The sequence below is a fragment of the Lepus europaeus genome, chromosome 17, assembly GCF_033115175.1.
Source record: "Lepus europaeus isolate LE1 chromosome 17, mLepTim1.pri, whole genome shotgun sequence".
Taxonomy (NCBI): domain Eukaryota; kingdom Metazoa; phylum Chordata; class Mammalia; order Lagomorpha; family Leporidae; genus Lepus; species Lepus europaeus.
This window is the reverse complement of record NC_084843.1, coordinates 10,989,287-11,013,517: the sequence shown is the minus strand read 5'-3', so window position 1 is coordinate 11,013,517 and position 24,231 is coordinate 10,989,287. Positions and strand designations below refer to the sequence as shown.

Below are 24,231 nucleotides of genomic sequence, written 5' to 3'. Positions count from 1 at the left end.
GCGGCTCCCCCAAACCATTCCTTCCCCCGAGCCAAAGAAGGAAGGGGTGGAACACAGCAAGAGACAATGAGGCCACAGAAGCTGGGCTGTGCCAAGGGGTCTGCACAGCGATGGGTGTGTGGTGGAGCTACTGTGCACTTTACACAGAACTGTGGCTAACCACAGGCATCACCCCCATACTACTATTAAGCTGCCCCCTACCGTGCCCCGAGCCCCATCTCGCTCCAAAGTGTGCTAGTTTGATTGATAAATTACCAAGCCGGTCTCGAGATCAGGGAATTTGCAGATGGGGGGAGGGTCTGGGTCTGGAGGCTCATGAGCAGCCGAGGCTGGTGGCTCCGTGCAAAGAGGAGTCTCAAGTTTTAGCCAAACACACAGGGGGAGGTCTGGCAGCAGCGCCCAGCGCTTGCAGGGCAGAGACGTTAGCCAAAGGGAACCGAGCCTGACCTTGGAAGAGGCGCGCCCAGGGCTGGCAGGGACACCCTGGCAGAGCTGCGGTCATGGCCTCCCCTCCGGGGAAAAGCAGGCTCCTGCTGGAGTCTCAAGCTGGAGTGAACCAGTCCAGCAATCGGAGAAGCAGAGCAGGATGGTCAGGCTCTGACCGCAGATGGGCTCCGGGAGCAGGGGACTACGGGCTCCTACAACCCCCTTAGCACGAGCCACTGGCCCATCAACACCACCTCGAGCTGCCACGGGGCCCTGGAACAATTTCCCACTTAACTCTTTCCTTCCCGGCCAAGATCTTGTTTCTATCAAGATGAACCGTGTGTCTGTGTTGCAGGAAATGTCACGACTGTGGGCAACCCCAGCACCAACCCGCGCACGGGAACTCAGCACCCCGAGGAGGCTCACGCCCAGGCTCCCCGGGTCTTCAGCGGTCGGTGACTCTGTCCTTTTCTAGAACGGGACTCGTTCTTGGGCAGTAAAAGGCTATGAGCAGACGATACCCCCAGCAGCCGGGATCTGTCAGATCAACTCACACTGTAGTTGATCTGCCAAGTGGATCTGTGGACATGCACAACCCAGAACCAGAGAGATAGGGCACAGACTGACCAGGTCAGAGGTGGCTGCACGGTTCACCTTGTGGCCTCACATGAGGTTTAATCAAAGGATAAAATGCTCAAAGTGTCCAGTGTTGAAGGAGGCTCTGTCTCGTGAACTAAACTTTCCAAGCTATTTGTTTTTATGTAAGATTAGCCATCATGCAAAACTTACGGGTCAAGCAGTTAATAAAACACGCACAGCCCGCAAAAGGGTTTGCATATTCCAGTCCTTGCACACAGCAAAGCCACTGGAAACCCCGCACGGTCCTGAGTGAGGTCCTTCGCTCCCTCCCGTCGGCAGCCCCGGATTCTTGGGGGCTCATGTGTTGTAAATTCTGGAAGCCCTCTTGGCCGCAGTTTGCGTGTCGGGCGGGTCTTCTTCCTCTTCCTCGGTTTGCTTGTGTTTCAGAAACAAGTCAGACTTCAAGAAGCGGCTGTAGCTGTCATACTTCATGAGATTGAAGATCTGAGGAGGAAGAGAGAAAGACTGTGAAAGCGGAGTCTAACCCAGGCCATGAATCATTCTATGCACTATTTATTAAATACCTTGTCTGTGCCAAAGAAGACAAAGACGGAGAAATAAACACAGAGAAAGCTAAAGTGAGCCGTGCTGGCCAAGATTTCCTGGAGGGTTCTGGTCGCTGTGCAGACATCCCCGTGGGATAATGAATGCATCTTTATTGTCACACAGCACCGACACAGCCCCTTGATTCAAGGGGTCCGTCAAGGTCTCCACTTCATCTGGGTAAAGAGCCCTGGGCTGTGTTTCTCCAAGGATCTGACATAGAAGGGCAGAGGCAAGGCGTGTCAAAGGTCACTGCGGATCAGACGATGCCCAGGGCGTGAAGAGCCCCGTCTGTCCGGCACCTGAGACCTCACCCACGCCTCTCAGGATGCTGCCAGACAGAACCAGGCTTCCTCACCGCAGGGCAAGGGAGTAAAACCACAACCTCAGCAGAGCCCGCAGGACCACATCCTAGCAAAGGAACAGAGCAAACACGGGTGCGGGGAGAGCAGCTGGGGAGCAGTCTAGAAAAGCCAACAGGTGTGTCAGCCTGGGGGGCCCGACGGAGCCTCGGGGCTCTGGGTTAGAAGCTAATGCTGCTGGCACCGCAGCTGCTCAGAGCACAGAGCCCCCTTGGCTTCCTCTGCGCCTCTTCTGGGCCAGGGTCCTCATGCCCAGCGCCCACTCCCACACCATCGGGCTCCTCCCCTGTGCAGCAAGAGAGGGAAGGAAGAAGCAAAAAGGCAAGCGTTTCCTGCTGGCGAGGGCGTCTCTTACTCTTCCTCTCTCTCTTTTGCACTCTCTCTCGCTCTGTCTCACTCTCATTCAGACCTTTTTTTAAAAAAAAAAAAATTATTTATTTATTTGAAAGGCAGAGAGGCAGAAACAGAGAGGGAGAGAGATCTCCCATCTGCTAGTTTACTCCCCAGATACCCACAACAGCCAGGGCTGCGCTGAGCCAGGCAGAAGCCAGGAGCCCAGAACTCCCTCCAGGTCTCCCACGTGGTGGCCATCACCTGCTCCCTCCCAGGGTGCACATTAGCCGGAAGCTGGAATGGGACGTGAGCAGGACTTGAACCCAGGACTCTGATAGAGCACGTGCACGTCCCAAGCAGAGTCTTCACCGCAGTGCCAGACGCTTGACCCTCTCTCAGACCTTCTGACTCAACTTCCAGAAGATTCTGCAGATCCAACATCCACACACTGCACCCTGGAGCCTTCCCTTGGTGGCACGAACACAAGCTCCACCAAGTGGAATGTTCCAGAGGCGTCCGGAATGCTGCTCACTGCCAGGTGGAGTTATCGAGTGAGTGGCAAAATCCTGACGTCTTTTAAACCCACTCTCGCAGCGTGTGCACATGCACAGACACACAGAGTAAAACAGCATCTGAGGGTCCCGAGCACTCAGAACACCTGCTTGGGGGACTTGGCGGGTGGGAGAGAATCCGGACCTCCCACCTCAACTAACACCTTCACTTCCGGAGTCGGCTCTGACAGGGAAAACTGCCCGTGTCATTTTGCTCCTAAGCAGAGTCTACCACCCAGGAAAAGACTTAACACCTGTCAGGCCACTGCCTGGCCTCACCCCGGGGCCCGGCCAGTCTTGCCCAGGCTCTCAGGCCCTCTGAAGCAGTCCCCGGTGTTGGAGGCATCACCTTGTGATCCCGGATGCGACTGTCATCAGGGAGGTTTGAAGAAAGTGCTGTTTTTGTAATCCCAGAAGACATAAGCCGCACCAGGGGTGAGGAATGCCATTCGTAGCCGTGCTAAGCGAAAACACCCCAAAGGCAACAAAGTCAGGGATGGGTGCTCAGGGTGAGACTGAAGGAACCGGCTGCATGAGGGAGGGCCCCCCTGGCTCCCAGCCCCGCGCCCCCTCCCCACCAGGTCCCCCAGAGCCGGCACCCTGAGCAGGATGCGGTGCCCGGTCACGTCTGAAGTCTGCACGTGTGGGAGAGGAACATCCTGTTTGCCTGCACTGGGTCTGAGCCTCACTCTTCAAAGGAAGGAAGAAAAAAAGCCGGGGCTGCAGGCCCCCAGGGCCAGAGCAGGTGGGGAGGGGAGGGGGCTGCTGGGGTGGGGCCAGAGGAGGCCCAGGGCTCTGCCCGGGGGGGGGGGGGGGATGCCAGGCAGGCAGAAAAGCACCTGTCACTGTTCCGGAGGCTGGAGGTCAAAGATCAAGTTGCCGGCAGGATGTGGGGTGTCCCACCCACCCCACCCCCCATCTGTGTCTTCATCCCCTCTTCTTAGGGACACCAGTCGGACTGGATTAGGGCCCACTCGTGTGACCTCACACGCTGAGGGACGGGGTTAGCACTTTAACACGTGATCTTGAAGGGGGACACGATTCAGCCCCCGGCAGTGCATAGGAGACAGGCAGCACGCAGACCCTGGCGGGCTAGCTCCCAAGCCCACCCCTGACCGTCAGGCTAGATGGCTGCTCACATGACAGAACACACGGAAGCCTTGAGGCCATCAGTGCTCCAGCCCCAGCTCCACTTCCAATTCCAGCTTCCTGCTAATGTGCACCTGCAAGGCAGCCGGTGATGGCAAGTAGTTGAATCTCAGCCACCCACGTGGGAGGCCTGGGCTGAGATCCCGGTTCCTGGTTTAGACCTGGCCCAGCCCCAGGCATTGCAGCCATTGGGGAATGAACCAGCAGATGAAAAATTTTCTGTGCTTCTCTCTTGCTATCTCAGTCACACTGCCTTTCAAATAAATAAATAAGTAAACCTTAAAAAAAAAAAAAAAAAAAAAAAAAAAAAGAATGTGACCTTAACTGGAAATAGGGCTGGTTAAGGGTCTCAAGATGAAGTCATCCTACATTTAAGGTGGGCCCTAGATCCAAGGACTGACTGGTAGAGGACAGGGACACACAGAGGGAGTGGCCATGTGCAGGCAGAGGCCGTGGCCAGAGAGCCTCACAGCAAGCCCGGCACGCCAAGGGCTCCCAGCCACTGCCAGCTCTCAGGAAGCCGGGACGAGGCAGGAAGGGTCCTCTCCCCTAGGGCCAGCAGAAAGGGCCCGGCCCAGCCGACACCTTGACTTCGGACCCCGGCCTCCTCAGCTACGAGAGAGCAAGTCCCTGCCATTCTAGGCCGCTCTGTTGCGACGCCTCTGGCAATGAGCAGGCCAGCTGACTGATGTCACAGCACTCTCACTCAAGACTCCACTGGGCCAGGACTCCCGGATGGGGAGCACTGGCCTCACTGGGGCTGGACCATGATGACCACCTGACCAGCACAGCCAGACTCCTCGCGACATCTGCAGGAACAGAAGAAAGCAGGGACAAACTGGGAGGAGGGGGAACCTCAGGGTGGGCAGAAGGCCTAGAAGCGCAGCTGAGCAGGCGACCAGTTCGAGGCGGGCAGCGGGGGGGGGGGGGGGGGGGGCAGAAAGCTCAGGCTCGCAGAGGAGTGTCCTGCCATATTTTTTTTCCCAGCCAAGACAGCTGTGGCTTTGCATGGTTTCGAGTTTCGGCAGCCTTGCGTCTGTGAGCCAGATGCCTGCACTGTGGACTGTTTAGCATCTACCACTGCCTAGGGATCTGTCCTGGAGGGAGGACGAGGAGAGGAGGGAGAAGGGAGCCACCCAGGTGCCATACCCTCTCCAGATCCCAGGCTGGGCAAGCAGTGACCAGGGCTCACCTTCTGCAAGGACAAACATCCACCTTCAGGCTGCTTGCCCTCCCTGCAGAGAGCGAGGAGGCCAGCATTTCGCCAGAGACTCAGTGCCCTGCATTTTAGGCCTGATACACCTCATGGCACTTCTCAGAGAGCAGGTGCACCTGCAGACCCAAGCGAACCCTCCACCGTGGCATCCAACCAGCACAGGGAGGAAGAAGCAGCCCTTGAACGCAGATGAGATTTCTATTGGCTTCAGGAACTTGGTTTAGTTTTTATACGAAAATTGCTGAGATGGCAGCAAGTGCTACTGTCTGGACTGCAGTTCCAGGAGGTCCTCTCCCACATCCAGACCCGACACGCTTTCCTACCCGCGAGGGCAGAGAGTGGGGAGCGCAGAGGCTCCCCTCCCTGCAGGTAACAAGGATGGAATTCTGGGCGCATGAAGCCTGCATGGGCAAGGCACAAACAGGGGTGTGCCCACCCCCCGAGACGAAGACCCCCTCCCCTTCCTCTCCAGTAGAAAGGTGCACCCAGGAGGCCTGAGAGCGACTGACAGGCAGCAGCAGCAAAGGAAACAGCTCAAGCCAGTGCTTGCCCCAAGCACCAGCGTGGGCCACATGGAAGGTTCTGTCACCATGGAGGGCGCCCCGGTTCTATAGACAGGCTCACCAGAGATGGAAGGTGTGCCAGGGCTGGGATCAGAATTCCAGAGCGGGCTGGACGGAGCCAGAGAGAACCCCTGTGTGGGTAGAATCTGCCCGGCGCCGTGGTGCGTGGGGCCGTTTGTCCACTTTCCCAGGGAATCCACCATACTCCAATTCAAAGCCCCCAGTGACGTGGTGCTTCCTGCCTGCAGGGAGGTGTTTTGCTTTGTCTTCTGTCGCCAGAGGGAGGGTTGAAGGCTCTGTGGCACCCGTCTGCCCCTCCTCTTCCCCTAGACACCATTTTACAACTGTAAAAAATGCTCAGAGAGCTTCCAGCACCATCACTTACACCCCATCCCTCGAAGGCAAAAGGCTGTGGTTGACCTAAGGAGCCAGCTCTGCTTCCATTTCCAGGACAAACCACAGCCTGCCCTTCTGGCTCTGCACGCTGGGAAATGTTGGAAAATGCTGGATTCTGGGCGGGTTTGAGGTCTGGGAGGGAGTGTCAGCTGATACCCACGAGACTCTGACACCCCGAGCCAGCGCTGGCCACCTCTGCAGCCCAGGGGAGCGGGCCGTGCAGGGGAGCTCAGGCTGAGGTCCCATTTGGAGAAACAGAGACCAAGGGGAGGGAGTGGACCCCCAACCTCGCACCCCTGGGCTAGGCAGCCCCTCCTCCACCCCAGGTCCTCCGCGGCTGCTCCTGTCCTTCCTTTTCAACCTCTGTAAAGGAAGCTCTTCTTGCGTCTTGGGTTCTGGGGAAAGCCAAACTGCACTGCTGAAAGAGGGGCCCAATTCCAGGTCCTTTTCTGTGGGGGAAGTGACTGGGGGTGCAGGTGCCCCTGCGGCCAAGTCAAGCCTCCGAGGCTAGGGACTTCCTTTTTTTTTTTCTTTAAGATTTATTTATTTATTTGAAAGGCAGGGTTACAGAGAGAGGCAGAGGCAGAGAGAAAGAGAGAGAGAGAGAGGTCTTCCATCCGCTGGTTTACTCCATAGACGGCTGCAACAGCCAGAGCTGTGCCTATCCAAAGCCAGGAGCCAGGAGCTTCTTCCAGGTCTCCCATGCAGGTGCAGGGGCCCAAGGACTTGGGCCATCTTCTACTGCCTTCCCAGGCCATTGCAGAGAACTAGATTGGAAGTGGAGCAGCCAGGACTCAAACCAGCACCCATATAGGATGCCGGCATTGCAGGCAGCAGCTTTACCCACTACACTACAGCGCCAGCTCCTAGGGACTTCCTTTTGAGTGGAGTCGGCCACCTCCACTCTGCCTTCCAGGCTAAAATTTAGTGCCCACCTGAGTCTGGGTATGGCAGCAAGGCAGCCACCAAAATCCCTTCTTGGGGCTGGTGCTGTGGCACAGCAGGTTAAGCCATAGCCTGCAGTGCCTGCATCCCATACAGGTGCCGGTTCAAGTCCTCACTGTTCCACTTCCGATCCAGCACCCTGCTAATGTGCCTGGAAAGCAAAGGAAGATGGCCCAAGTGCTTGGGCCCCTGCACCCAGAAGTTCCTGACTCCTGGCTTCAGCTTGGCCCAGCCCTGGCCATTGTAGTCATTTGGGGAGTGAACCAGAGGATGGAAGATCTGTCTGTCTGTCTCTATTTCTCTCTCTGTAACTCTGCCTTTCAAATAAATAAATAAATCGTTTTTAATTTAAAAAAAATCCCTTAAGTGTAAGCATTGTGGCTCCTAAAATTAGTGAAAGATCATGAGTGCTGCACTGCCCCAAACCTATGCCGTCCCTCACACCGATGGGGGAGGTGAGGGTCTCGAGACTGCCGTTGGCAATGGCCTTGACCTTTCTCCTTCACAACTACTGGGTCCGGGGGACAGATCGAGCTGTGCTGGGAAATTCAACCCGGAGCCCTCACAGCAAGAGAGGTGTGTGAACCAGTGTCAGGAACCCACTGGAGCCGAATTCTTGTGTTAAATCTTTCCTACAGGTCTGCATTGTTAAGCCACTACTTGTGACACTGGCATCCCATATCAGAGCACTGGTTCAGATCCTGGCTGCTCCGCTTCTGATTCAGCTCCCTGCCAATGCGCACTGGAAAGCAGCAGATGATGGCCCCAGGCAGAGTTCCGGGTTCCTGACTTCAGCCTGACCCAGCCCCAGCTGTTGTGGCTATTTGGGCAGTGGACCAGTGGATGGGAGAACTCTTTCTCTGTCTCTCCCTCTTCCTCTGCCATGCCATCTTTCAAATAAATAAAACAAATCTTAACAATGAATAAATCTTTCCTCTGGCACACTTCCTCATCCCCAAGCAGACTGGTAAGCACTCTTTTTTTTCTTTTTCTTTTTTTTTTTTTTTTTTTTTTGACAGGCAGAGTGGATAGTGAGAGAAAGAGACAGAGAGAAAGGTCTTCCTTTTGCCATTGGTTCACCCCCCAATGGCCGCTGTGGCCAGCACACCACGCCAATCCGAAGCCAGGAGCCAGGTGCTTCTCCTGGTCTCCCATGCGGGTGCAGGGCCCAAGCACTTGGGCCATCCTCCACTGCACTCCCGGGCCACAGCAGAGAGCTGGCCTGGAAGAGGGGCAACCAGGAAAGAATCTGGCGCCCTGACTAGGACTAGAACTCACTGTGCTGGAGCCGGAGGCGGAGGATTAGCCTATTGAGCCGCAGCACCGGCCTCTTTTTTTTGAGAGAGAGAAGGAGAGATCTTTCATCTGCTGGTTCACTCCCCAAGTGGCCTTGACAGCCAGGGCTGGGCCAGGCCAAAGCCAGGAACCAGGACTCCATCTGGGTCTCCCACCTGGAAAGCAGTGGCCCAAGTACTTTAGCCATCTGCTGCTGCTTTCCCAGGCCCATCAGCAGGGAACTTGAGGGGAAGGAAAGTATCCGGGGCTCAAACCAGCACTTGGATACAGGATACCGTACCCCATCACAGGTCACAGGTGGCAGCTTAACCCCTGCCCCACAACACTGGGCCCCCAGCACTGTGTTTTCAAATGTTCCCAGTAAGGTCTGCCAGAACCAAACTAATGGATTTCCCACTAGGAAGGTGAGAGAGGCAGGCCTGAGGGACACTAACTTTTCACTTCACCATCTCTAAACTACACAAGCTTTTTCTCTTTACCTTTACAATGAACGTGTACTAACTCAACAATTAGAAATAATTTTAAGGTGGGTGTTTGATGCAGTGACTAAGACACCACTTGGGACACCCACTGGGGCGTCCGTGTCCCATATCAGCATGCCTGGGTTCAAGTCCCGGCTCAGCTCCCACTTCTAGCTATCTGTTAATGCATACACCGAGAGGCAGCAGGTGACGGCTCAAGTAGTCGGGATGCTGCCACCCAGGTGGGAGACCTGGATTGAGGTCTGGGCTCCTGGCTTCGTGAATTCTGGCCCAGTCTTGACTGCTGCAGGCATCTGAGGATTGAACCAGCAGAGGGGAGACCTGGGGCCCATGGTGGGGTACAAGAGTCGGCTGAAGGGCCGGCACTGTGGCATGGCAGGTAAAGCTGCCACCAGCAGTGCTGGCATCCCATATGGATCCCATATTCCATCCCACTTCTGATCCAGCTCTTTGTTGTGGCCTGGGAAAACAGCAGAAGATGGCCTAAGTCTTTGGGCCCCTGCACCCACGTGCCCATGTGGGAAACCCAGAAGAAGCTCCTGGCTTTGGATCAGCTCAGCTCCGGCTGTTGCAGCCATCTGGGGAGTAGACCAGTGGATGGAAGACCTTCCCCCATCCCCCACCCCCGCCTTTGCCTCTCTGTAACTCTGCCTTTCAAATAAATAAATCTTTAAAAAAAAAAAAAAAAAAAAAAAAAAAGAGAGCCGGATGAACCAAAGCCCTGGGCTGTAGTTCTGTTCCCAGCCTCTCCACGTTGCACAACCTCGGGCTGATCACAGCATCCCCCTCTGTGACCCTGGGCCAGCCATGCGCCCTCCCCAATGGAGAATCTTCTCACTTACACACTGAGGCGCCAGGTCCTCCCTTCCCTAAGAATGCCCGAGAGTCACATGAGCTGCACACACAAAAGCGTCGGGTGAACCGCGAGGAAGTGTGGAAGTGTCGTCTTAACGTTGTCCGGGTCTCGCTAAGGTATAGGAAATTGACATACACACTCTTTGTTGTTTGCAGGTAGGGACCCCAGGCTTGCTGAGGGTCAGGCTGTGAACTCTGCCACATTTTCAGAAGTCACGTGAACCCAGGGTTTCCCCACCTCGGCACTATCACACTTTGCACCAGATAATTCTGTGACATGAGCTGCTCCGTACACTGTGGAGTGCATACACACATCCCTGGCTTCTGCCCAGTAAGCACCAGTAGCAAGCCCCTCCCCCAAGCTGTGACAATCAAAAATGTTTCCAGACACTGTGCAGTGTCCCCAGCTGCCCCCCAGTCAGGAACCACCGCATCCAGCATCCATCTTCCCGTTCCCTTTGAGAGGGCATCTACGGCTGGAGAGGGCAGCCAGGGAGTCAGCTGAGACGCCTGCGCTCCCGCCAGAGGCCTGGGGTTTCATCCTGGGCTCGGGCTCCTAACTCCAGCATCAAACCAATGCACACCTTGGGAGGCAGCAGCTCGGCCCCGGCCCACCACTCACTACCCCGCGCTCCAGCACACTGACCGCCCACACACACCCAGCTCGACAGCAGGGTCTCAGCCTCCGGAGGAGCCCTCCCTGCCGGCCTCAGCCCCGCTCCTGGCTGCTGTGTTTCCGTCTTGGCATTTCTTTCTCTGTTCTCAGGGGGTGGACAGGCACTGACCTCACTGCACACACACAGCTCCTAGCTCGGTCCCTGGCACACAGCAGGCCCTCCATCTAGACTGGTGGCAGAAAGCAATGAATGGAAGAACAAATCCACCAACTGAGACAGATCTCCAGGGAGTGGGCTTTGAAAATAAAACATTTTATAAAAGAAGACACTGCAGGAAATTCATCAGCGAAACCAGCCCTTCGCAGGAGGCTGTCTGTCTGCCTTCCTGCTTCCGTCGGCGTCAGGCCATCCACAGCAGCCTCGGATTCGGGCCAGCACAGGGCCGGGCACACAAGCAGGCCAAGCGTGCAGAACTGAACTCAATCAGCGCATGACCTCTTCCCTCGGAAGGACCTTCCAGGCGGCAAACTTGCAAGCCCCCAGGCCTCTCTTAGGGTGTCCTTGCTGCCACAACCTAACTTTGGCTCGATGCTGTGGGGTCGTCTTGGTCACCACCCTTTAGCTCAGGGACGCCCACAGTGCGACGTGTGGCAAGGTGGGTCCTGACTGTCCATCACTCCACACCGTCTTCCGGCCCCTCAAATCTGCTCTGAACTGAAAACCCAGGACCTGTCAGAACCGTGTAGAAACCAAGAGTAAAGAGGACCTGAGTGAGAACACAGGACGCTCTCCTTTAAACACCGGGTAGGCATGTGACCCAGCAGCCCTGGATCCCGACTCCAGCCTCCTGCTAATGCAGACCCTAGGAGGTGGTGGCGATGGCTCAGGGTCTAGACCCCTGCCACTTACGTGGAGATCTATTGAGTTCCTGGCTCCCAGCTTCAGTCATTGTGGCCATTTGGGAAGTGGGCGGACTGGAGTTTTCCGTCTAATTTTAAACAATTTAAATGGATATCAGGCCCAGCAATTGGAGGCCCACCCTCTAGGTTCCAGCTGTGCCCCCAAAGCCAAGGCCGCCCCCTCAGCACTCTCGGGAGGCACAGCCAGCTGCCCCACCCACAAGGCACCCCGCTGGTGAGCAGAGAGCGAACGCAGCCCAGCGTGCTCCAAGCCGAAGCCCGCAGGCAGCTTTCATGGATGCGCCTGTGTTCCCCTCTGCCGCACAAGCCCCACAGGGGGCCTCCAGGGAGCCACATTTCCACGGTTACCCAGGCCTGAAGCACTTCTCCAAAGTGAAACAGAGCCCAGGGACTCTGTGAGCTCAGAACCCAGACCTCTGGCTGTCCCCCGATGGTGCCGTGGGACAACTGTACTGCCTCTTTCTCCTTCTCAGATAAAGGGCAAAAAGCACTGTTTACCTTCAACCGTGCAAACCACATCTACTAGGTGCGTGCATGTGTGTGTATATAGGAAAAAAGACAGAAAGTCTAGAAATCAGGTAATACTTGGTGGTTCTCTCCAGCTAGGGAATCATGAGGGCTTTTTTTCTTCTTTTTATTTTAATTTCTCAAGCATCTTTTGTTTAGCATGTATGCCTTTTAAAGTTAGGTATGAAGTATAACAAAATGTTTGGAAAAACTGGAGTTAAAAGATAAGTTTGTTTTGGTGCTAAAATTTGTATAATCTGTGCATACCAGGAGTTTTCCAAGAGCTCATGAAACATGCATATTTGGAAAAAATACAAATGAATTTCAGATTTTTCTGCACCTAAATCAACTTATCTTTTTTTTTTTCTTTTTAAAAGATTTGCTTGCTTGAAAGAGTTACACACAGAGAAAAATCTTACATCCACTGGTTCACTCCCACGATGGCCCAAGATGAAGCCAGGAGCTTCATCCAAGTCTCCCACATGAGTGGCAGGGGCCCAGGCACTTGGGCCATCCTCCACTGCTTTCCCAGGTACATTAGCAGGGAGCAAGATCAGAAGTGGAGCAGCCAGGACTCGAACTGGCGCCCATATGGGATGCTGGCATTGCAGGGGGTGGCTTTACCCTATTGTGACACAATGCTGGCCCCTAGGCTTATCCTTTAATTCCATTTCCCTAGGACTGTTTTGAATATGCCATGTCCATGCCAAGTATGGCAGGGAGCTCACCGGGCCAGCTGTTGGTAGTTGTGTTGTGATACCTACAACACAGGCCTGACTTTAAGCACGCTAGGAGCTTTGAAGATGTTCTGAGGTCTGGGGGTGGAGGGAGAGGATATCTCCATGTGACTCTGCCCACAAAAGCTTCCTTTTCAACATACTGCCACTTCCTTTCCCTTCCAAGTGCATGCCCACGGCACCCTCCCCACCGGCTCAACATCAACACCTCCAGGAGGCCCTTAAGTCTCACTGAACAGGAACCAAAATTCCTTCACACCCAAATTTCATTCCGAATTCATGTGGAATCTGCACTTGCCACTGTGTTTGCTGGGAACCATTCCCATCTGCATTTTCCCACCTATCTTGCGTTCCGATGCCGAGGCCTCTTGGACGCTGGAACACGCCCTGGGCTCTCTGCACGACCCTGGCCATCAAAGGCTACAGGCAGCCAGCCAGCCTCTGCAGCTTCAGCATCAGCATCACCTGGGCGTGCCCAGGAAGGCTGGCTCCGCCCACCCGGGAACCACAGAGTGAGTGGTTAACTCCCCACCACCTGTTTTAACAGGCTCTGCGGGTGATTCGGGTTGGCTCACATTTGGGAACCGCTGAATTAGAAGCTGGTCTCCACCTGTGCTGACGAGGGAGGCCTTTGCTTCCTCAGTTGGAACAAGATGCAGGAGTCCTGCCTGGTCTCTGTCCTCCGGTTCATGGGAAGAGAGCCTAACAGCAGCAGTCACATCTGTCAATCGGCATCTACAGCAGCCCCTCTCCTCTAAGTGCCAGAAAACTAGCACCCACTCCTCTGGGTCCACCTGCTAAACCTGATTTCTGGGGCCAGCATTGTGGTGTGACGGGTAAAGCCACTGCCTGAGATGCCAGCATCCCATATGGCCCCTGGTTGGGTCCCTGATGCTCCATTTCTGATCCAGCTCCCTACTAATGGCCTGGGAAAAGCAGCAAAAGATGGTCCAAGTACTTGGGCCCCTGCACCCATGTGGGAGACCCAGAAGAAGCTCCCGGCTTCAGCCCTGCCCAGCCCCAGGTGTTGCAGCCATTTCGGGAGTGAACCAGCAGGTGGAAGACCTCTCTCTCTCTCTCTCTCTCTCTCTCTCTCTCTCTAATAAATACATAAATCTTTAAAACAAACAAATCAGGCTGATTTCTCCTGTAATGTGCAGGTGCAAGGTGCTGCCCAGGACCGTTCACTATGCACCTGGCGCAGGGGTCGTGTAATGATCCAGCTGACAGAAGAAGCAGGTGGAAGCCTTTGAATCCTCCACAGAACCAGCCCCAGGCTCCCTGCCCCTGTGAGACCCTGTGCTTGCTTTCTGGATTTTCCGTCTGCCCCTATCTTCGGCAGTAACCACACGGCACCTCCTCAGTGTTGGTTCCTCCAACGGCCCCCAGCCTCCCTCCCCATCTGGGTTGAGAAAGCACAGAACCCTGCTGGTTCACACTGTGTATGGACCAGGACTCGGCAGGCGGCAGGGAGACTCCTGCGGGTCACCCCTGAGCCTGGGGGCGCCGTGTCCTTGCCTGTCCACACCACGACCCCTCAGTGTGTCCTGCATGTGGGGTGTCCCTGAAGGCTCCCAGGCCTGGGCTTACTGCAGGTTTTCAAATCCAGGTGCAGGCAGGGGAGCCAGTACCTGGTCCTGGAGCTTCTGGAACATCAGTGGGTGCGGTTCTTCCAGGATCTTTTCATTGAGCCGAGACTGGCCCTCCACGTTGACCTGTGATGAGGCCTTGCTGGACAGGAAGGTCATGTAGATCTCCTTTGCTTTTTCTTGCATCTGGAGGACATGGTGGGGTGAGGTGTTATCTCCATTATCCTGAACCCAGCCCCCCGCCCCCGCCAGGCTCAGACATTGCTGCCACAGCAAGAAAGCAGCTGCCACCTGCAGCCCAGCTCCACCAGGGAGCTCCTGGCAGCCCAGACCTGACCCTGCCCCCTTTCAGGAATCTATAGCCACATCTCCAGTCACAAAATTGCTATGCTAACCATTTGGAAATGAAGGTAGAGTGAGCATTCAGAATACTTAGGGTCATCTTGTGAATCCTCCAAAGTAAGGAACCATGGGAATATCACTCAGCCATGAAAAGGAATGAAGTACTGAGCCAAGGGGCCTGCACTGTGGCGTAGTAGGTAAAGCCTCTGCCTGTAGTGCCGGCATTCCATATGGGCACCGGTTCAAGTCCCAGCTGCTCCACTTCTGATCCAGGTCCCTGCTAATGCACCTGGGAAAGCAGTAGAAGATGGCCCAAGCACTTGGGCTCCTGCACCCACGTGGGAGACCCAGATGGAATTCCAGGCTCCTGACTTCAGCCTGGCCCAGCCCTGGCCATTAGGTCATTTAGGGAATGAATCAGCAGATGGGAGATCTCTCTCTGTCACTCTGCCTTTCAAATAAATAAATCTTGAAAGAAGGAAGGAAGGGAGGGAGGGAGAGAGGGAGAGAGAAAGAAGCCAGCCCAGCACAGAAGGCCATACTGCATGACTTCATGCATATGAAGTATCCAGTACAGACAAATCCACCCCGCAGGAGCTCAGTGGCTGCCAGGGGCGAGGGGACGGAGAAGTGAGGGTTCTGCCTGCATGATCACAAAGCTACAGAGGCTGTGCAACTCTGAGGATGTACCCAACACACTGCATGTGCACTTGCAGGTGTGTGAAATGCTATGAGGGCCTATAATGGCTTAAATGGTAAATTTTGTGTAATGTGCATTTTGCCACAATTTAAAAAATCAAATTCAATGATGCACACATATCCTACAGCTATCAGACACGTGCTAGGTGTGGTTCCGTTTCCTCAATCCCCTGAACACACAACCCAGCGCCATTCCCCGGCAGGTCCCTCGCCAGATGAGCACAGGGGCCGGGACAGGTGATGCGGCTGAGGGAGCTCCCGGGGGACTCAGGCCTGCTCTGCCTCCCGAGCCCTCGGATGTGCTCAGTCCACACCCGCGAGAGGCACCCTCGGCCTTCCCAGGCAGGGGGTTCCTTCCTTCTGGTAACGAGGCACTGAGGACAAGCCGTGGAGACCGCTTCCACCGCCTGCTTGAATTCCCAGGTGCAGCCCTCCTGAAGCCCCCACTGTCTCCAAGACGCCCCCTGTCTGCCCAAAACCCAACCACGCAGCCCAGGCCCACGCGCCGATGGGCAGGGGACGGCACCCAGCGCACCTGCTCCTGCAGGGCTTCCCCCGAGAGCTGTTTTCTTTCAAAGAAAGGGGACTACCTGTGCAGGAGCCTCCCCAGCACCAGGATGGGGGCCGCTGCTCTCAACAGTCGCTCTAACATGTCACCTTACCCTGCACGGTGAGGCAGATGGCAGAGGCCTCGAAGTGCAGCCACCCAGCTATGATTTGGGGGCGGTGGAGGAAGTTAGGGGGGTCTGGAAAACTATCCCCTCCTCCAGCACCCACCTGGTGCCCCAGGCATGCTGCAGAGCAGGGCTTAGGGAACCCCAGGTGCTGAAAACCTTGGCTCTTAGAGAAGCCACTAGAAGGTTTCGATAACAGGGGCTTGAAGACAGGTGGTCCCTTTTTGGCCCCATGAGGCCCAGGCCTGTCCAGCTCCGTTGTCCCCAAGAAGGCCAGCCTGTCCCAAGCTTGCAGGCAGCTGGCCGGGGCGCAGCCTGGCCCTCCCTGACCAGCAGTGAACTGACACCAGACTCAGGGCTCAGGACTGGCCTGGGGTCCGGGGGCGAGACCCAGGCAAAGCAGCACTTGGGAACGGCTCCCCGAAGCCACGAGCCGCCCTCCTCCCACCCCCAGTGTCAGGAAGGAATATTTTTGGAAAACCACTTCCTGTTTGAAAGCTACTTCATAAATGTCCAATTTCAGCCGGCTAGAGGAGCAAACTCCACACAGAGCTCTAGGGGCCGAAAGCATGAGGTCCCCTCCCCCCACCCCAGCCCAGCCCCGTGCACAGGTGCAAAGTGGACCCTGGCTCTCCGGAGTATATTGAGACCACTGAGGCTCAGCGGGGAGTAGGAAGGGCCCAGGAGAGGAAGCAGGGGCCAGGACCACAGGTCTGTAAGTCCCGGGGCCTTCAGCCCCTCCCGAGTCCCTGCCAGAGAGCAGGGTGGGTGCCCAGGGCGGCAGAGCACGCGCCGGGCCTGTGGCGTGGCAGGGCTTATCTCGGTGGGGATAGGAAGCATGACTGGGAAGGGAAACCCTGAGACTGGCGACCGCAGGCCAGTCACGGGGAGGCCTGCTGTCCCGGCCGAGAACACTGGACAGAAAAGAAGAACCAGTCTGTGGAGCTATTTCGGTAGATTTTTCCAGAGCTCTGTTAACCCTAGCGCAGCCATTAGGGGCCTAAGAACAGAAGAGCCGCCCAGTGCGGGGCGGGAAGGGCAGTTGGTTTCTTTTCTTTCACGCTGCACGTGTGCCGGCCACAGCCCAGGCCACAGACCTCGCCCTCGTGGGGACACCACCTGTGCCCTGCAGCCACCCCTGCCCGCGGGAGTCTTGGTCCCCAGCTGGGCCTAGTGAGAAGTCAGCACCCAGAGCCTGCTGCCAGCGAGCGCGTGTGCAGGAGAAGCAAACGCGGCCTTCCTCAGCCCCAGCCACTCCACCTGCTCTGAGGCCCCAGCCACTCCACCTGCTCTGAGGCCGCCACGCCGGCTCCAAGCTCGGAGGGCATGGCCTGGTGCACTGGTTCTTCTCCCTCGTTCACCAGACGCGCTTAAACTGCCCCCAACGTGAAAAGGAAGCAAAGCCTCCTTCAACTTCACAGCCCTTAGAGCTCCGCACCCCCAGACTCTCACGGAAACATCTCAGAAGAAAAGGGTGCCCTGCGTCTCGCCGCCTCCCTCGCAGTCACTCAGCCCACTGGTGCTGGCTCCCACCCACCCCGCTTGGCCCGCTCACTGATGTGCCCACGGGCACCCCCTGGACCCTGGCCTGGCCCACCGTTCCCACCTCTTCCTCTCTGATCCCTCTCTGTAGGAGTCTGGCCCTTGGGGCCAGCGCTGTGGCATAGAAGGTTGAGCTTCTGCCTGCGGCACCGGCATCCCATATGAGCACCAGTAAAGTTCTGGCTGCTGCGCTTCTGATCCAGCTCACTGCTGCTGGCCTGGGGAAGCAGCAGAGGATGGTCAAAGTGCTTAGGCCCCTGCACCCACATGGGAGACCCAAAAGAAGCTCCTGGCTCCTGGCTTTGGATTGGCCCAGCTCCTGCGTCATAGCCATTTGGGAAGTGATCCAGTGGATGAAAGATCTCTTTCTCTCTGTCTCTCCCTCTGTCTGTAACTCTGCCTCTCAAATAAATAAATAAAAATAAATCTTAAAAAAAAAATTTAAAAAATCTGGCCTCGGGATTATCCGCCACTCCCTGTCTCCTGTCCTGCGCCCTCCCCAGAGCTCTTCCCACTTGGCTGACTGACTTCCATTCTCTCCCAAGGTTCAACCCAACACTCTCCCCAAGTACCTGGTCCAAGTAGCCAACTTTGATTTTTTTTTTTTATTTGATAAGCAGAGAGACAGAGTTTCAATCCCTTGGTTCACTCCCCAGATGCTTACAATGGTCATGGCTGGAGCGGGAGCCAGGAAATCAATCCAGTTCTCCACATGGGTGGCAGGGACCCAGTCGCCTGATACATCACTGCTGTTCCCTGGAGACTGCATTAACAAGGAGCTGAAGTTGGGTATCAAACCAGGCCCTCCAACGTGGTTCGTGTCTTGGCTGCTAGCCACCTGATTCTACCAATGTGGGCAGTGACAGACCAGACGTCTCAGACTTAACCAAAAGGGAAGGAGTGGAGCCCTCCTGGCCAGCGGGTCCTGCAGTCTCTACCCCAGGCAGCTGGAAACTGGGATCCCCTTCAACGCCTCCTCACCCCACATCCTGTCTGCTACCACGTTCTGCTCCCATCAGCCCCTTCCTGTCACTCTGCCAGAGATGGGCCATGGGAGCGAAGACGTAAGAGAGTTAAAGGATCAGACTGCTGACTCTGTTAATATCCACTTAAGAGAGAGAACGAGGCAGAGAAAATACCAAGGACGGGATGCAGAACACTTTCGAGAACCAGCTCAGGAAATGGAAAGCGGTTGGAGGGAAGCAGGTGACTGTGCAGAGAGCAAGAACAGAGCAGGGCACCCGCAGGCTGGGGCAGGGGTGCAGCAGAGCCAGAGCCACGTCCCGTCATGGCAGGCCCAGGGGCATTGCACAACCCGGACAGTAGTGCCAAGGAGGGTGGCAGGAAGAAGCTGTCCGATCCCAGGTCCTCAGCCCCTACCCCACCCCTGAGCAGGCAGGGGACTCTCCCTCTACCCCTGGGGGCCTCTGGAAAAAGAGCTGCAGAGCAGAGAACCAGTGGAGGGCTTCAGTGACATTCACACTCAGACCCCAGCAACTTCCCCCAGGCCAACCGGCAGAGATGTGTTTGATTCATAACATGTGGTGCTTGTGGCCCACCAGCAAGGGTAGGGGGTCCTGTCCCGAGAAAACAAATGGATTTGAGATAAAGGTCGTGATATCCAGAAGTATAAACCGAAAGCCAAAGAGATGGAAATTAAGAGGAAAAGAAAATTAAGGGCTTGATCAGAGGTAAGAGACCATCGCTGGGGAAAAATTGGAGAAAAACATAAGGAAGAAGTCACTCAAAGAGCAGCAGCAAGAGGGTGCTTCCCAGGCTACAGGTGTCCAGATCACGGGTTCTGCACGGCGCCCGCCCCATGAGTTTACATTTGGGAATACTGTGATGAAAAGAAGACTCTATTCTATTCCAGAGAGAAAAAGCAAAGGAAAAAACAAAACAGGGGCTGGCACTGTGGTGTAACCAGTTAAGCCGCCTCCTGCAACATGGGCATCCTAAATGGGCACCTGCTCAAGTCCTGGCTGCTCCACTTCTGATCCAGCTCCCTGCTAATGCGCCTGGGAAAGCAGTAGCAGATGACCCAAGTGCTTGGGCCCCTGCACCCATGAGGGAGAACTGCAAGAAGCTCCTGGCTCCTGGCTTTGGCCTGGCCCAGCCCCGGCTATTGCATCCATTTGGGGAGGGAACCAGTGGATGGAAGACCTCTCTCCCTGTCTCTCCCTCTCTCTCTCTGTAACTCTGCCTTTCAAATAAGATAAAATAAATCTCAAAAACAAAACAAAAGTTTACATACAAAATACTGATTTTTAACAAAAGTGCAAGATAGTCAATCTTCAAAATTCCAAGTGTCAACCTAGAATTCTATGCTTCATCCAATTTTTTTTTTTAAGATTTATTTACTGGCCAGCGCCACAGCTCAATGGGCTGATCCTCCGCCTGCGGCACCGGCACCCCGGGTTCTGGTCCCAGTCAGGGCTCCGGATTCTGTCCCGGTTGCTTCTCTTCCGGTCCGGCTCTCTGCTGTGGCCCGGGAGTGCAGTGGAGGATGGCCCAGGTCCTTGGGCCCTGCACCCGCATGGGAGACCAGGAGAAGCACCTGGCTCCTGGCTTCGGGTTGGCGCGATGCATCAGCCGCAGCGGCCATTGGAGGGTGAACCAACGGAAAAGGGAGAACCTTTCTCTCTGTCTCTCTTTCTCACTAAATAATAATAATAATAATAATAAAAGATATATTTATTTATTTGAAAGGCAGAGTTACAGAGAGAGTTGGGGGAGAGAGAGAGAGAGAGAGAGAGAGAGAGAGATTGATCTTCCATCCACTGGTTCACTCCCCAAATGGCTGCAACAGCCAGGGCTGGGCTAGGCTTAAGCAAGAGCCAGGAGCTTCTTCCAGGTCTTCCACGTGGGTTCAGGGGCCCAAGAGCTTAAACCACCTTTCACTGCTTTTCCCAGGTGCATTAGCAGGGAGCTGGATCAGAAGTGGAGCGGCCAGGACTCAAACGGGTGCCCATGTGGGATGCTAGCGTCACAGGCAGGAGCTTCCCCCCCTACACCACAGTGCTGGCCTCCCTCCATCAGATTATGAGAGAACTGGGAAAGTAACATTTTTACCCCACCAGGTCTTTCCATGTCTACCACCGGGTTCCCTTTCTGAGGAAGCTACAGGTTGAGCATCCCTAATCTGCAAATCCAAATCTAAAATCCAAAACATTTTTTGCACTGACATGCCACCAATGGAAAATTCCACGCTATGACACTTTGCTTCATGCACAAAGCTTCTTAAAATACTTTATAAAATTAGGAGCTGGAGCTTGACAAAGTGATTATGTCGCCTGTCGAGAAGCCTGCATCCCACATCAGAGTACTACGCTGGATTCCTGGCTCCAGCTCCGGACTCCAGATTCCTACTAATGCAGACCCTGGGAGGCAGCAGTGATGGTTCCCACTACCCACATGAGAGACCTGAATTGTGTTCCTGGCTCCTGGCTTCAGCCCCAGCCCTGGCCCTGGTCCAGCCCCAACCCCAACCCCAGCCATTGCAGGCATTTGGGGAGTGAACCAGCAGATGGAAGTGCGCTCTCTCGCATGCGCTCACTCGCTCGCTCGCTCTTGCTCTCTCTCTCTCTCTGCCTCTCAAGAAAAAAATATTTTAAACAATGAAAATACAGTGGACAGGGACATAAGTGCAACCTCAGCTCCAGGAAGTCCACAGATCCTGTCTGAAAGTGATGGAGGGGCCACAGCCGTCTGCGGCTTTTGTCTAGAAAAACAATGTCAACAACCAGGAGATGCAGCTAAAGGAGTCCAGGTGGCTCCGTGCTGGGAGGTAAGAGCACGGAGCTCATGTCCCGATTCTACTCTATGTGTATTCATTTTAACCTTAACCTCAGTTTTCTCAGCCATAACATGGGCCTGAGAATAATACCATCTGCCTCACGAGTTTGTTGATTACATAGAATAATCCACATGAAAGTTCCTGGCACAGTGCCTGGGACAAAAGAAGCGTGAGTATCACCCACTGTTCCTGCAGGCACTGCTGTTACTTTGACAGCTCCGTTCAGATTTTCATTCCTCGCTTCTGAAGGGGATCTGAGAGGTTGGAAGGGACAAAGATTATTTTTTATAAATGTCAAGTTTTAAAGCGACACAGTAACCTCTCAGACACAAAACGCTGTTCCCGCACTGGGTTTCATTTCCCAATTTTGAAAGACCCGCTACTGGTATTTTCCTAAGGCAACAAGGACCACGCCCACTCTCCGCACTCCCCTCCAGTAGTCCACGGACCAGCCACTGCCACTGGCAGAGGCATTCTGGGCTGAGGCCCCTCAAGCAGGGTGGGACCCCCTGGGCCTCCGCCCTCTAACTCACAGGAGAAGGAACCAAGGCCCTGGGCAGGTGAGGCCAGGTCCCCAAACCACACAATGGGCAGCTGAGCCCTCCAGGCCTGAGCTGGACTCAAACAAGTCCATGGTAAAGGCACCGTGTTAAGACTTGTGCCACAGGCCAAGGCTGGAAAACAACCTAAACCCAGCGGTGTCTGAGCTTTGGGGGGCACTGAGGGGGAAAGGAAAGGGACCCCCCAACCACTCAGGGAGGGAATGGGCTTCCGCTAGGAGCAGCTGTCTCCCCGGGAATTCTAAATACCTTTAAAACTCCAAATCACACTCGGCACTACGATCAAGTCATCATGTTAAACAATCTAAGTATATTTATATATTGCTTTAAATAATTTATTTGTGAGACAGAGCTCCTATCTGCTGGTTCACTCCCCCTAAATGCCCACAACGGCTAGGGCCAAAGCCAGAAGCTCAGAACTCAATCCAGGTCTCCCATGTGGTTGTCAGGGACCCAACTACTTGAGCCATCCCTGCTGCCCCCCAGGGTCTGTGTTATCAGGAAGCTGTGCAAGGAGCCAGAGCCAGGGATCGAACCCAGGTACTCCCATTTGGGACAGAGGGACTTTAACCGCTAGGCTAAGCACCTGCCCCCATGACATTTTTGAAGTATCCTCCTCCAGGTGCTGACTCATGAATGAACGAATGAATTCAGGGGTAGCTAAGAGCAAATACTTCGCTGGAGCTTTTTCTGAGGTCTTACAAGACCTAGACGCTGGTTTGTTTTCGCAGCTACACAGGGCTCATGTGCTAATTCGCAAGGAAGACGCTCCGCAGAGAAAAATCTTAAACCACAAGCAAAACGAGAAGGAAGAGAACAGCTTCGAAAGCCAGCTGCTGACTGTGGAGCCCGGGAAGGCACAGCAACCGCAGGGACCCGAGGAGGGGGCAGGAGGTGTGACCCTCCCGACTTCCTCTGCGTCCCAGCATCCCCACGATCCACGCCCGGTGTCAAGACCCTCCTAAGGGACAGGAAGACAGCAAGGACACGGAGCCGCCACACTGGCGCTTCTGAGAACAAAGCCCCAGATGAATAGAAAATGTGTTCATGCCTCCGCTCCATCGCCCCGGCCGAGGCCGCAGCAGCCCCAGAACTGCCCAGGCCGACGTGGACAGATAAACCCTCCCACGGACGCCTGCCCGACCGCATGTCCGCAGTCTGATTGTGAAACTACTTGGGCGGCTGCTCCCAGCGCCTCCATCCTCCTCCACCTTGGAAATGACTAACTGAGAGCTCAGACCCTGCGGGGCCCACAAGAGAACGCCCGGGCCTGGAGTCAGAGACCTGCCTCACAGCTGCGCACCGGCCACCTCTGCCTCCTGCATGGACGCCCATGTCGGAAGTGGCCTGGGGACGGACACGCTGCTCGATGTGGACGGCGGCAAGTGCAATCCAGCATCTGCCTGCCTGGCCAGAAAGCCAGAAGGTGGCGGAACTGAAGGCTTTACCCTCCCCCCACACCATGACAGTCTTACCCTCCCCCCCACATACACCATTACAGTCCCCCCCACATACACCATTACAGTCTTACCCTCCCCCCCACACCTTTACAGTCTTACCCTCCCCCCACATACACCATTACAGTCCCCCCCACATACACCATTACAGTCTTATCCTCCCCCCCACATACACCATGACAGTCCTCCCCCCATACACCATGACAGTCTTACCCTCCCCCCCACACCATTACAGTCTTACCCTCCCCCACACACCATTACAGTCTTACCCTCCCACACACACACCATGACAGTCTTACCCTCCCCCCACCCCCACACACACCATTACAGTCTTACCCTCCCCCCACACCATTACAGTCCTGAAGCAGCTTTCCCAGGCCCCAGGGGTCCCCACTCCCTCCCCTCAGCTCTTCCTCCCAGGCCTGCTCCCCTAAGTGCTGTCCCCTCCCCCGGGGAAGAATTCCCCACTCCACCCCCACCACACTTTAGGTCGCACTTAATAGTCACTCCTCAGGCTGGCGCTGTGGTGTAGCAGGTAAAGCCACCGCCTGCTTTGCCAGCATCCCATATGGACATCGGTTCAAGTCTCAGCTGCTCCACTTCCTATCCAACTACTGCTATGGCCTGGGAAAGCAGTAGAAGATGATCCAAGCACTTGGACCCCTGCACCTGCGTGCAGGAGACCCAAAGGAAGCTCCTGGCTCCTGGCTTCGGGTTGGCACAGCTCTGGCCGTTGCAGCCAATTGGAGAGTGAACCAGCAGATGGAAGACCTCCCTCTCTCTGCCTCTGCCTCTCTGTAACTCTACCTATCAAATAAATAAATAAATCTTTAAAAAAAAAGAAAAAGTCACTCCTCCAGGGGCCTCCCCGGTGATCCAAGGCCCCATACTTTCCACCTCTAGGCTTGTGGCACCTGCAAGACCTCCCCTTGAAGATGCTCCTCCAACTCACCCCTGGTCTCCCATGATGCCTGGAGTGCCAAGGGCTGGCTGACTTCCACTGAACTGGCACGCACAGCAGCAAGTGTGCAGGGG

At 55.4% G+C, this 24,231-nt stretch overlaps 1 protein-coding gene across 1 annotated transcript in view; it reads right to left on the bottom strand.

Annotated features, from left to right (window-relative positions):
- Positions 1–1,065: 1,065 nt before the first annotated feature.
- The window catches only part of RGS10 (regulator of G protein signaling 10), a 38,684-nt gene continuing 15,518 nt past the window's right edge, over positions 1,066–24,231 (bottom strand). Inside the window, exons 4-5 of the mRNA XM_062214508.1 lie at positions 14,169–14,312; positions 1,066–1,509 (exon numbers count right to left, since the gene is read on the bottom strand). Coding sequence (XP_062070492.1) covers positions 1,363–1,509; positions 14,169–14,312 — 291 coding nt within the window. The 3' untranslated portion in view covers positions 1,066–1,362. The remainder of the gene's footprint in view (positions 1,510–14,168; positions 14,313–24,231) is intronic.